The following is a 12,958-nucleotide window of genomic DNA, read 5'->3' as shown; positions in this document are numbered from 1 at the left end:
GGGGCAGCAGCGGAGCTGACCGAATGGAAACGTGCCTGCGTCACCGGTGGATGCTCACGCTGTGACGTCGCCATCGCAAATTCCTGGGTTTGATTGTGGAGTGGCTCCTTCTTAACTCTCTCTGTGATAGGCGAATCCCCCTGTGACCTCAGTGAACGAGCTGCTCTGATTGGCGACTACTTCTCAGAGAACACATTTTCTGAGGCTTGCCCAGTTACCGTGCTCTTCCCTTGAGCTCTGTATGGAAATAAGATAGCAAACGTGTTGTAACTGTGTTTAGATTGCCTTCATGTGTTTTGGGGGGTTTTGGCATGGCAGAAACTGAGTCCAGAAAATGCTATGGCGTACTGTGCAATTATGTTACTGCGTGATTTTGACTCTGTTGTACTACATTGCTGATGGGTTTCTAGAAGGCTGTTATCTATTATTTGCATACAATTTTCTGTCAAGTTTCTTACAATAATCATTTACATTTTGATGTATCAACTCATCTTTGCACGTTAATGCAGTACATTGACTTTTTTTTCCTTATACCGTGCACTTTCTCTTTAAAAAAATATATTATTCCTGATTTTTATTTCATATTGTGTTTGACATTTTACGTTCTTGTGCAGATAATTGATAATTGTTTTCTCACCATTGTTAAAAATGTAATAACGAATTGAAATAAAAAAAATTAAAAAACGAGCGAGCTGCAGACTGGCTGCCCTTCATCAACCTCTTTCTCTTGAGAGGTACCTCAAAGGGTTAATACACTCACTCTACTACTACATGTTTTTGAAAGTGTGTAGAATTCTTGCCGGGAAGGATAAATTGAAACCACATGTTGCTTCCAGACAGCGGAGGCTCTGTACTCCAGAGCAAGCATCTGCAGCTGGTGTCTGCGTTAGTGGTCAGCCCTGCAACGTAAACAAAGCCTGAAAGTGTCTGACGGGCGGTGGCGGGGGCAGGGAGGGAGTATCATTGCTTCTGTCTGAAAGGCTGAGGAATCTGCCTGCTCAGCAAGAAGTTTGTCCCACTGGCTTGAACGTAGTATATGCCTTTATGCGATGAAACAGCCGCGAGTCACCTAAGTTTGCAGTGTTTCCGAAATGTCAGTCTGAAAACAGCTTGACCTTCGATAGAGTACTAGTTATCCCCACATTTTGGGCAGTACATTTGCTGTGTGGTATTTATTGCTAACGTGACCACTTTCGTACACTCCTCCTGGGAACGCTGTCTGTACAAGATACTTTAAATGATGACAACACGTGTACATTGTTTACATCTACTTAATATAAAACAATAAAGACCTATTTAAAACGTGCTCACTTTCTTGGACTAAACTGAGCGCACGAAACTGTTACTTTGTTCACAAAACCTATTTCCCCGCTTCTAGTGATATGATTGTGTGCACACAGGAGGGTGTCATGTTTGGTAGCACTTGCAGCTACACCACAGAGTTCTGCGCTTGGATAATGCTACACTCCAGCTTGTGTGTCCCCCCCCTTGTCACCTGCCTCACCTGATAAGTTTGTGCCTTGTTCCCCATGGGTGTGCAGAATTTGCCTAAATTGCTTTTGTGTAATTAGGCAAAATGCAAATTCGCCATTTAGCTCTATAGTTTAGTGCGAAATGTTTTCTCATATACGTTTTTGATGTGAGAACGCATTTTGCACCCCAAAAAAATAGTATAGTTCCCACGTATAACAGACGTTGTTCATGGACATTTTTTTTACTGTAAATGGCGCATTCAAGGTAAATGTTTTACATCCGATGGTGCATAATTACAGTTCGTGGTTGGTGCAATCACATTATTTTGGGAATGTCGCATAAAATAAGCCACTTTTGCCATGTAATCCACCATCTGCTGCATAATCTGCAAATTTTAAACAAAAAATAGTTTTTCTACTTCAGACGGATCAAAAGTTACAAAAAAATAATGACTTGGGTTCCTAAACACTGAAATGCTTTTCGCTAAGTTTGACTGGTCATCTTTAGGTTGCTTATTGTTATATTTGAGTGTTAAATTGTAACTAATAAGATGCACTCTATTCCTAGACACTGTTACCAGGTGTAAAAATTACAAAATTATGAAGTAATACTATCATAAAATGTTCCGCATTATCTGCTTTTTCTTGCCGCATTATTTGTTCAACCCTGCCTCTTAATTTGGTCCTCCTCCGCTGTATAATTCCAGTGGCCCTGGCTATAGGCTTTGTCAATGTGTTTTAGCCATGGAGTCCAGCAGCGCGGCTGCTGTGCTGCAACGTTAAGTTAAAAAAAACGCTGTGTGGCTCGCCCAGCGCTGGTCTCATAGTGCTTTTTATCCCCAGTGTGGGTGGGCAACAGGGACAACAGAAGGCACATTGGAGGGAAGGGGCAACAATAAGAACAGAAGGGAGGGTGGGTGGGAGTGGGCAATGGGACAGGTAAAAAAAAACAAAAAAAACTTCTGACATGCCCAATGCTGGCTGCGTCATAGTGTTTTTTAGATCTTACCTTGATCAGCTGAATGACAGCAATTAAGCGGAGTCAGTCTGTGCTTGGTCCGTGCTCCAGCCAATGAAGAGGCGGGGAGGCCGGCACACGCTGCCTGATTACAAAGCAGCAAATAGAAGTGGCAAAGAAGTCAACAAATGGTAAGCAGTGGCTAGACAGCGAGCCCTTTGTTGCACACAATGCAACTAGGGCATTCGTTGTTGCAGGCGAGACACAAAATTGATTTAAATCTGGAAGCTCTGTCTAGTTACAGGCAGATCTTTCCCTATGTGAGTGGTGTGGGCAGCAACCAGGGCAGCGGACTCTGGAGTGCAGGGCTCATGGTTAGATCCCCTGTGCCAGCAGCAGCTCAGCTATGCACCATGTAACTCTGAGCAATAGCTCAACTATTTTGTTGTAAGAACGCTGAGAAATGAGCACATTCGGGGTTTCATTATTTAGAGCCTTATGGAGAGTACAGCATTCCATAGGGCCGCCGTACTCGCAGTGGCGGTTCGACCAGTGCCACACTGCAGGCCGGCCAGCAGTATTACGATTGGGGCAGTCAGACCGCCACAGGACAGTTGCGTCCACTGGGGATCCAAGATCCTGCAGCTGTTGCACAGCAGTTAGGAGCAGGGATATGCTGGAGGTGCTGCTGCTGCACCGCCAAGCGTATTCTGTGTTGCCCTCTCACCGTCATTTTCATGATGATGAGCCTGCCCAGAAAGGCATGGCGGAGAGGCAACTAAGGGGGCCCTGATAGGGCTTCAGTGCCATTCCTGGGGGTGCATGCAGGAGGGCCCATGTTGTGCCCCCCTGAAATTGCACCCCTGTTCCTGCAGAGTGTGGCATGCATGCCACACTGTTCCTGCACAGTGTGGTATGCATGCTACACCGTGCAGGAACTTGCTGCAGGTGCTGACACAGCAGCGGGCTGCATGTTAGGCTCTCCTATGAGCCTAACAACCCACCGCTGTGAGACCGCCACAGCCCCACCTGCTCGACCAGGATGAAACTCCTAATCAGACAGGCAGGCGCACCACGGCTTTGGCGGTCCTCCAGCAGACGTTGCGGTGGCGGCACCACTGGCGGGCTGCCAAAGTTGTAAGTAGTCCTTAATATTGATCAGATTTATTAAATGCCATTCATGACAATCACACTCTGGACTCCCAACTTTTGATGATGCATGTCACTTCCTATCAATATGTCCCATCCTCCCCCGCGCCATTCCCAACTCCTAGAAATGAAGACGCATCCAAGTGAAGGGACAGAACAGGCTATTGTGAAGGGGTTGGCTACTGTTGACGTCAAAGCTTTCGAATCATACAGTTTGGGGAGCTTACGCCCTCCAGAAAGGAAATCCACAGCTTTTAATGTGTGTGTGTGTGTGTGTGTGTGTGTATATATATATATATATATATATATATATATATATATAGATAGATAGATAGATAGATAGATAGATAGATAGATAGATAAACAAATCATGGAATGGCACAGTGAAAATCTGATTGACAAGGACGAATGTAAATTCCTTACAACGGAACATCCAATAACCGCCACTATTTATTTCTTACCAAAAGTGCACAAGAACCCACTAAAACCACCAGGGAGACCGATTGTTTCAGCCGAGGGGTCACTCATGGAACCGGTGGCAAATTATATTGATTATTTTCTTATGCCTTTTGTAGTAAACTTGAGCTCATATCTACGTGACACGACTGACCTGTTGAAAAATCTACAGGAACTCACATGGCAACCCAATTACATGCTAATCACAATGGACGCAATTGCCTTATATACAACCATTGATCACAGCATTGGAACAGCAGCATGTGCTTTTTTTCTAAAGGAAAGAAATATCCAATTCACCAAACATAACCAAATGCTTTTGGATATGATTGATCTATGTCTCACCCAAAACATCTTTCTGTTCGGTGAAGAAATTTATCAGCAAGTGAAAGGATGCGCAATGGGCTTCTCTTTCAACCCAGCCTACGCATGTCTCACCATGGGGTGGTGGGAACAACAAGTGGCGTGGCATCCAGACAATGATCATCATGTAAACAAAATAGCGAAATGGCTGAGATACATTGATGATCTCTTAATAGCGTGGGATGGATCAGCACAGGAATTTGAAACCTATTTTAAAATCTTGAACTCGACAGATACAAATCTAAGATTTACATACAACATAAGTCCGGGACAAGGTAACATTCCTAGATACTGTAATCTACATACAGAACAACAAAGTAGAGACCACGCTATACAGAAAAGAAACATCCACGAATGCAACACTCCACGCGGAAAGTTTTCACAAGGCCTCGGTGAAGGATAACATACCGTATGGTGAATTTTTGAGACTACGCCGCATCTGTTCTCAAGAAAAAGAATGGACAACCAACAGTTGCGACATGGCAAAAAGATTCCAACAACGCGGATACAAACCAGGAGTCATTTGAAAATGCTGGGTGAGAGCAAATGATAAGAGAAGAGATCCTTCAACCGAAATCAAAAAAGCAGGAAGAAACACTACCTGAAAAACAACAGGTGAGACTCATAATGGATCACTCAAGGGAAACAAAACAGATTATGAACATCTTGAGAAAGAATTGGAAAATTCTACACTTAGATGAGAGTGTTGGCAAAATAATGGGAAAACATCCTGAAATAACGTTTAGACGGGCGACCAGCCTAAGAGATAAATTGGTGCATAGTCACCACCAAAATCTGGACCAAAAGAAAAAAGGCATTCAGTGGATGAAAAGTAAAGGCTTTATAAAATGTCAACAGTGTAAAGTATGTCAGATTGCCATAAACAAAAAAGAAGTAACTTTACCCAACAAAAAATCTTGGACAATCAAACAACTAATAAACTGCAAAACAGAATATGTTGTATACGTGATAGAATGTCCTTGTGCCTTGAAATACATCGGCAGCACAAAGAAAGAATTGAAATTGAGAATCTTGGAACACGTAAGAGCGACGGTAAATAAAGATAGAGGCAATGCCGTCGCTAAACATATGGAGATTGCACACAATGGGGACTGGAAACGTCTGAAATTTTACGCCCTTGAAACAATTGTCCCGCATGAGAGAGTAGGGGACAGAGAGCGTAAACTAAGATGCAGGGAATCACGTCAAATTTTGAATTTTCGGACTTTACATCCTGATGGTCTGAACCAGAGTGAAGAACTTTATGTACATTTGTAAATATGATGAAAAAGTAAAATGAAAAAAGAACAGTGCACGAAATTGGTGGAACAGTCATATAGGGAATATGAGAAATCTAAATACAATATATAATTTAAAACTTTTTTCTTCTGTATTGTCATAGTAAAAAAATGAATATGGGTCACAGTTGTACACACATAAATAGAGATACATAGACATCTAATCCTCTTGCCTAAAATGAATACAGTTTAAGGGGTGCGAATTGATGGGTCCCAAATGCTCAAGCTCACTGGAGGGCACTATCTGCGACTAACATTCACTAAATAGAATGTGCCCACTGGAGGGCTTTTATCCCATAGTTACTCAGGTTTATTAATGATAACCGGAGACTCGCCGTGATGGGTAATGAACAATAATGGGGTGTGACCATTATAAAACGATTATAGTTTGCAGTCACAAGGGAGCATGTTGAGGACCCTATAACACCATTATGGTTATTGAAACATTGTGGATACAATATATACATAAAAACTGATACAATGTATTATGCTTGAGATAATATTATATGTGTACAAAAGAATGGATGAAATTTAAAAACCACAAGTCCCATAACTCTTAGCGAATTTGACAGGAAGTCATAATGCAATCACGTGACTTTGGTAACCACTCCTTAAAGGAGGTAAGTGGGAAATGTAAATATCTACCGTGAACAAGCCGGCAGTGGGCGGCGAAACGCGTTGGTATTTTTTATGCTGAGAACTATGGATCAATAAACATATTGGAAACGTTGTTCCTACGAGTGCGTTTTCATTCCTGAAGAGGAGGTGTGGATAATTGAATTCGGCGGGGCTCTGCCGAGGAATTCGGCACCGATGGGAGATTCGCCAGGGGTCGACTGAAACGAGCCAAGTTGTTGTGATATATGTATATATATGTATATGTCACGGCCCATTTCAAAACCCTGGTATGCCATATCTCTCGTGACCCCGAGTGTGTTACAGACCTAGACTTGCTCGTAGTGCACCCGTCTATTCCCGTGTGCTAGTTTTGGTTAAAACGTCAAATTAAGTTTGGAGTGCTCTATTTGCTTAGTAAAAAAATTGACATGGTTTTGGAAGCGCAATCAAAAGAGATATGTTTTTTTTTGGCCTGAGAAGTCTTGTGTTTTGAAAGTATTGTGACCCTTGAGTGACCTTCGGCTTGGAAGAGTCCCTGTGTTCACGAGATCTGCATTAAAGTCACACATGTACAGTTTTAACCTGTGAGGGCAAGCAGGAAACATTTTTCCACCCTAGGGGAATTCTGTGCACAAGACATTCAGGATGAATTGTTTTTATCCTTATTTAATTGGTTAGTGTTGCCTTTTATATCGACATTTTGTTGCAAATTCTTTTTTCTATAGTCCATTCGCAGTCTGTGTGGGAAAAAATGAATGTTATGTAGAGAATGCATTAACTTGTCGAGAAGGGGAAGGCAGTGTCAAAAGTCAGGAAGCTGCTTTCAAAGTATAATAAGGTAATACAGGAAAACGGTGCATCGGGCTTGGCCTGTCTTTCTCTCTTCGTTTTCCACCTCGCCCGTGGTGCTTTTGCCCTAAGGTCGCTCCTCTGGCCACCTCAGAGTCAGTTGTCCTCTCTTAACCCGGAAGCGTTGCATCATTTTTGTGATGCGATAAACTACGCCTCGGTTACCGGTTTATGGTTCACTACGCCGAGTAGGTGAAGGTCACTTCTATGGAATTTCGCCCCTCAGCGATGGTGGATGTGCCACTGCCAGGGAGATGGAGTGAAGGAAGGGAGATTAGATTCCTTCCTAGTGTGTAAGCGCCCATGGCATGAGGGTGAGGACAGCAAGGGCTTATTACATGTACTCTGTGTGAGTGTTTACCCAACTTTCCACGGTGCTGTGGTACCCTTGATCATTATTCGCTTCTGTAACTTTGGATTTTGTAAATGAACTTTTATGTGTGGAACACCGCCATTTTGTGAATGGGTTTTGGAAGATGTAAGAAGGTGGTTGCAGGATCAGCACAGCCCATTGGATGCTGTTGAACTTGTATTGTACCACATCATGTCGCTCCACAGGTAAACCAACAGGCCTGTAGTGGACGCAGTTCTGTACACGTAGCACCAGAGACTGATGGGTACCACACAGAGAGGAGTGAAAGGTAAATGGGAGACATAAACAAAGTGTACCTAGAACACTAATACAAGTGCTGTTGTGGTTCCAATGGGCCGATGTTTTTCACCCGTAAACTCATGACCAAGTGAAATTCCGAGATTAAAATGAGGACTAGAAAGTGGAATTGGTTCCACATTTAAATATACTAATTTTGAACCCCCATAAAGTTTATATTGTTTATAAGGTTGCTGTTATCAATATACTGTTTTTAATTTTTGTTCCACTATCAAATTTTTTAATACATTTTTTTTTAATATTCTCCCCTTCTCTCTTGCTTTTCTTTTTCTTCTCTTCTCTTTTCTTTCTTTCTAATTTAAAAAAAAAAAATTAAAATGCTTTGGGGTTAAAAAAAGTTATGAATCTTCAAGTCAAGCATTTTGTTCAAAGTTTATATATTTATATTTTATTAACTAATCTTATTTTTCTCTATTGTAAAGTTTGATGTTATATTTTCTTGCACATTTATAATGCTTGGATTACTTATGTTTCTTATCCTTTACAATGATTTTTTGATTCTCTTAATAAAGTATTACTAAACCGAAAGTAGAATTGGAGTCAGAATTACCCTTTTCCCCAGTCATTTCTGACTTCTGTTGGGGCCTTTTGGGTCTTACTTCCAATATTCAGTATATCTGCGGCTACTCCCCATAGCTACCAGAACCCCTGGTAGATGATAAGGCTCTGGTGGCGGGTGGTCCGGATATTACAACAGGTTAATTGAAATTTAACTCTTAGTGAGGAAAAATGGGTTACACATGGGCTTCCTTTCTTAAGCCTATCCTTCCAGCTTTCTAGCCAGAAATGTCGGTGCAAGAGCAGCTGTTGGCAGCGGAGAGGGCAGAAAACAGGGGATGTGTAATTACGGGTTTCAGCCAGATGCCATGAAGATTAAATTAACATTTATCATAAAGTCACTAAGGGGTGGAAAGGCGAGGCTTCATCTGGGCCGTATTTAACTATAGAGATTAAGGACCACCCAAGGGGCACATCTGTGTGGGGAATCCTCCACACATCCTTCCACTTTCTGTGCACCATCTTGAGGTTGTGGTCCAGGGTTATCCGATAGCCGAAACGGAAATACCTCTGCACACTCCTGTGTTTTTTTTTTGAGGTTTGAAGGAACTTGAACCTGCAGCTCTTTGTTTTCGGAACCCCTGATACAACTCCTCACATAATAATGCATTTCAGCATTCTGGGATGGTTAGCACTGTGATCAATTTAAGTTGGATAAATACATGTGGCCCTTTAATAAATATGTGAGACGACCTAAGCATACTATGTTGTTTTTTTACTGGTCAAAAATAGAATATTTAGTACCGGAGTACCGTGGATTTACAATTTGTTTTAGGTATGATTATTTGTGTCCGCCTGTTAATACTTTTTCATGTGCGATGCATAGTTTAAAGTTTATTCATTTGTCTTCCCACAGAACTCCATCAGGCACAACCTGTCACTTCACAGCAGGTTCATCAGGGTGCAGAATGACAGCACCGGGAAAAGCTCATGGTGGATGATCAACCCTGAAGGAGGAAAAGGTGGGAAAGCTCCACGGAGACGTGCCGTTTCAATGGACAATAGCAACAAGTACACCAAGAGCCGGGGAAGAGCTGCAAAGAAAAAGGCAGCCAGCCAAGCGTCTCAGGAGGCTTCAGAGGACAGCCCTTCCCAGCTCTCCAAGTGGCCGGGCAGCCCCACCTCCCGCAGCAGCGATGAGTTAGAAGCATGGACAGATTTCCGCTCGCGTACAAACTCTAATGCCAGTACGATAAGCGGGCGCTTGTCTCCTATACTGGCCACAACTGAGCTAGACGAGGTGCAGGATGATGACTCGCCACTGTCCCCTATGTTATACGGCAGCCCAGGAAGCTTGTCCCCCTCCAAACCTAGCACTGTTGAGCTGCCTAGGTTGACCGACATGGCAGGGACAATGAACTTGAATGATGGTCTGTCTGAGAACCTCATGGGCGACCTCTTGGACAATATCACCCTCACCTCTTCCCAGCAGTCGCCTCCAAGTGGCCTCATGCAGCGAAGCTCTAGCTTTACTTATGGCTCCAAAGCTGCTGGCCTCAGTTCCACCGCTGCTAGCTTCACCGCTACAATGTTTGGAGCATCTGCCCTGACGACTCTGCGTCAGTCTCCCATGCAAACCATCCAAGAGAACAAGCAAGCTACCTTTTCTTCCATGAATCTTTATGGCAATCCAAACATGCAGGATATGCTAGCTACAGACTCGCTTAGCCACAGCGATGTCCTGATGACACAGTCTGACCCGCTTATGTCCCAGGCCAGCACGGCCTTGTCTGCTCAAAATGCACGGAGGAACATCATGCTACGGAATGACCCGATGATGTCATTTGCTGCTCAGTCCAGCCAAGAAAACTTGATCATTCAGAACTTGCTACAACACCAGCATCCCTCACAGAATTCCTCACTTGGTGGTAACCGTGTCCTGTCCAATTCCTTAGGCAGCATTGGCTTACACGATTCCGGCAGCCTAGACTCTCCGAAGCACCAGCAACAGTCACCTGTCAATCCGTCTATGCAAACACTTTCCGACTCTGTCTCTGGCTCTTTGTACTCCACAAGTGTGAACCTTCCAATTCTGGGCCACGAAAAGTTCCCAACTGACCTAGACCTGGATATTTTCAGTGGGAGCTTAGAATGTGACATGGAATCCATCATCCGTAATGAACTGATGGACGCCGATGGGCTGGATTTTAACTTTGATTCCCTCATCTCAGCTCAGAATGTGGTTTCGTTGAATGTGGGAAGCTTCACGGGTGCTAAGCAAACGTCATCACAGAGTTGGGTGCCGGGCTGAAGAATCATCGGAAAGGGTCTCATGGGCAAAGCAGGTCAGTGGCTATTTTTATTTCCTTCAATTTTCTGTAAAATTGTTTCTAGGATAACAGGCTGTATGAGGGGTTCAAAATGTGTTTTGCGGTTATATTCTGACATGTTTCTAATTTCATACACTGACACTTCCTTCAGAGCAAAGTACAGTAGGGTGATAGAGGAATTCTGGAAACAAGGTGCTATAAGGGATTAATTACTACTTTACAACATGGACATCAGTTCCAGGATGTGAAGGGCTGCCTCTGACACACTTTTATACCATTCCAGACCTCGGTCAGTAATAACCCGGATTTTGTTATCATGTGGAATTTTGTCATGGTGAAATGCTTTAAAGAGTGCTGATGGGCAGGTGTTGCATAGAATGACTGCCTTCTACATAAATACAGTTAAACCATCATGATGACAGGGACAGTTTGCTTCCGAAATGATTATGCCCTTAAACCGACAGAATTCCTGTTCAAACGAGACCAAACCTAGTTCCCAGTGTGCTATTACAGGATTGTGCTGCCCACAGAACATCAGAGGTCTCCAATTTGCGTAACACATATTGTTGTGCACTTATTGGTTAACCACGTTACCTGTTCTTAGCGGGGTACCTCAGCTATTATAGTGTAAGATGTAGTTCTGAATTTTGCTCTAAATAAAATGTTTCAATTACCCACCAAAGCCAAAATGTTGTTACCAAAGCCACTGGAATTATGCACTTCGATCGATTCCCCCCTGCCCCCACATAATTATAGATTCACTGCATTTGCCACACGATCCATCATCTGCTGCCTCGTATGCAGATTTTAACAAACATTTTTTTGTTTCTAGCTCAACGGATCAAAAGTTACTCAAAAAGTGGCAAGTTTGTGCGCAGTTGAGAGCCCTTTGCAAAGGTTAATTGGTCATCTTTCTGCTGCTCATTTCTGTATTTGGTTGTTAAACTGGTACTAAAGAGGCAAAATATTTGCCCAGACAGTAGCACCATGGTGAAAAATGACAAAATAATGAAGTAACAATATCAAAAAATTGCCACATTAGGCTGCATAATGTGCCTTTCCTTGCTGCATAATTTAGGCAACCCTTCCGCAGAATTTGGAGCTCCTCTGATAAATAATTCCAGTAGCCATTGTTCTAACCTAATGGAGGGCCAATGATTGCAGAATACCATTGCTCATACATTCATGTGCAAAAAGACAATCCAAGTCCGCATACAGGGGACGTTTTTACTGCAATCGGCGCATAGCATAGAACCATGGAAGGCCTCACGGCACCCTAATTATACCACTGTGAGCTGGTGTACTTCATTTTCACATAAGGTGAAGATCATTACTGCTGACTATCGGGCATATTTTATCACCCCATCAAGGGAAGATCTCCAGAGTAGTGAACCGAATGGGAGCGAGAAGCAAAATGATCATAGTTGAGGAAGTGACCTGATACATTAAATGAAAAACAAGCATTGGCAATGCCAGTAGTTCTGTTTTTAAAAGAATGTTGTATGGTAATGTGAAGTATTACAAGTAGGCAGTGTGGAATGGATATGTATTTATGCAGAAGCAAAGAACTATAGAATTATATTGTTGTATGTTGTATGTTAAATGCCAGGTGACAGTTGCACTGTCAAAAGCTAAACATAAACATTCATGTAGGTTAATAACTGCCCTCCTTCCATCTTGGCTGCTGACAGAGAAAACACCATAAATTATGTAGTTATCTAAGACAATTTAATAGCATATGTGTTCCCTTGAAAATGTTCAAGCTCAGGCACCTGGATAAATAAATTGATCACTGCTGTGTGGAGAGCAACAAAACACTTTTTTGTGGAAGCACACAAATTCTGCCCAATCAAAACATGTACTCCTGGCACTCAACATGTGGGTGGAGCCAAAGACTCTCCTGATGTTCTTGTGTAACTATCTGGCGAGGGCTACGCTCTTCCAGCCAGATAATAAAAAGCAGAGTGTGGCAAAGCGTGCTGCTTTCAACTTTGTTTCTTGCCTGTTTGATCACCTCAGGTCCCTAATAACGGGAGAGTATAGTATGTGAAGGTACAACTGTTATATCCACTTCAATTGTTTTACCTGTCGTTTTGGCCCTCCTCAAGAAGTATACAGCTCAAAGGCATAATACTTTTTTACTGGAAGGAATTGTGACCGTGGTTAACAGCAAATTTTAGTGTGGCATGTGTTGTGTATATTCTGAAGCCTAACTTGAATTGTATTGTGTTCGTAATAACTTTGCAAGACTGACACATGTGCACTGCACCTCGTGTGTTGATTAGTTTACATAAATA

General features: G+C 42.7%; 1 protein-coding gene across 1 annotated transcript in view; it reads left to right on the top strand.

Moving 5' to 3' along the window:
- FOXO3 (forkhead box O3) overlaps nt 1–12,958 on the top strand; it is a 304,845-nt gene that overhangs the window by 222,020 nt on the left and 69,867 nt on the right. The window contains exon 2 of the mRNA XM_078648409.1: nt 9,248–10,676. Coding sequence (XP_078504535.1) covers nt 9,248–10,642 — 1,395 coding nt within the window. The 3' untranslated portion in view covers nt 10,643–10,676. The remainder of the gene's footprint in view (nt 1–9,247; nt 10,677–12,958) is intronic.

This window comes from Lissotriton helveticus, chromosome 6 (assembly GCF_964261635.1).
Source record: "Lissotriton helveticus chromosome 6, aLisHel1.1, whole genome shotgun sequence".
Lineage (NCBI taxonomy): Eukaryota > Metazoa > Chordata > Amphibia > Caudata > Salamandridae > Lissotriton > Lissotriton helveticus.
This window is presented reverse-complemented; position numbering and strand designations above follow the sequence as displayed.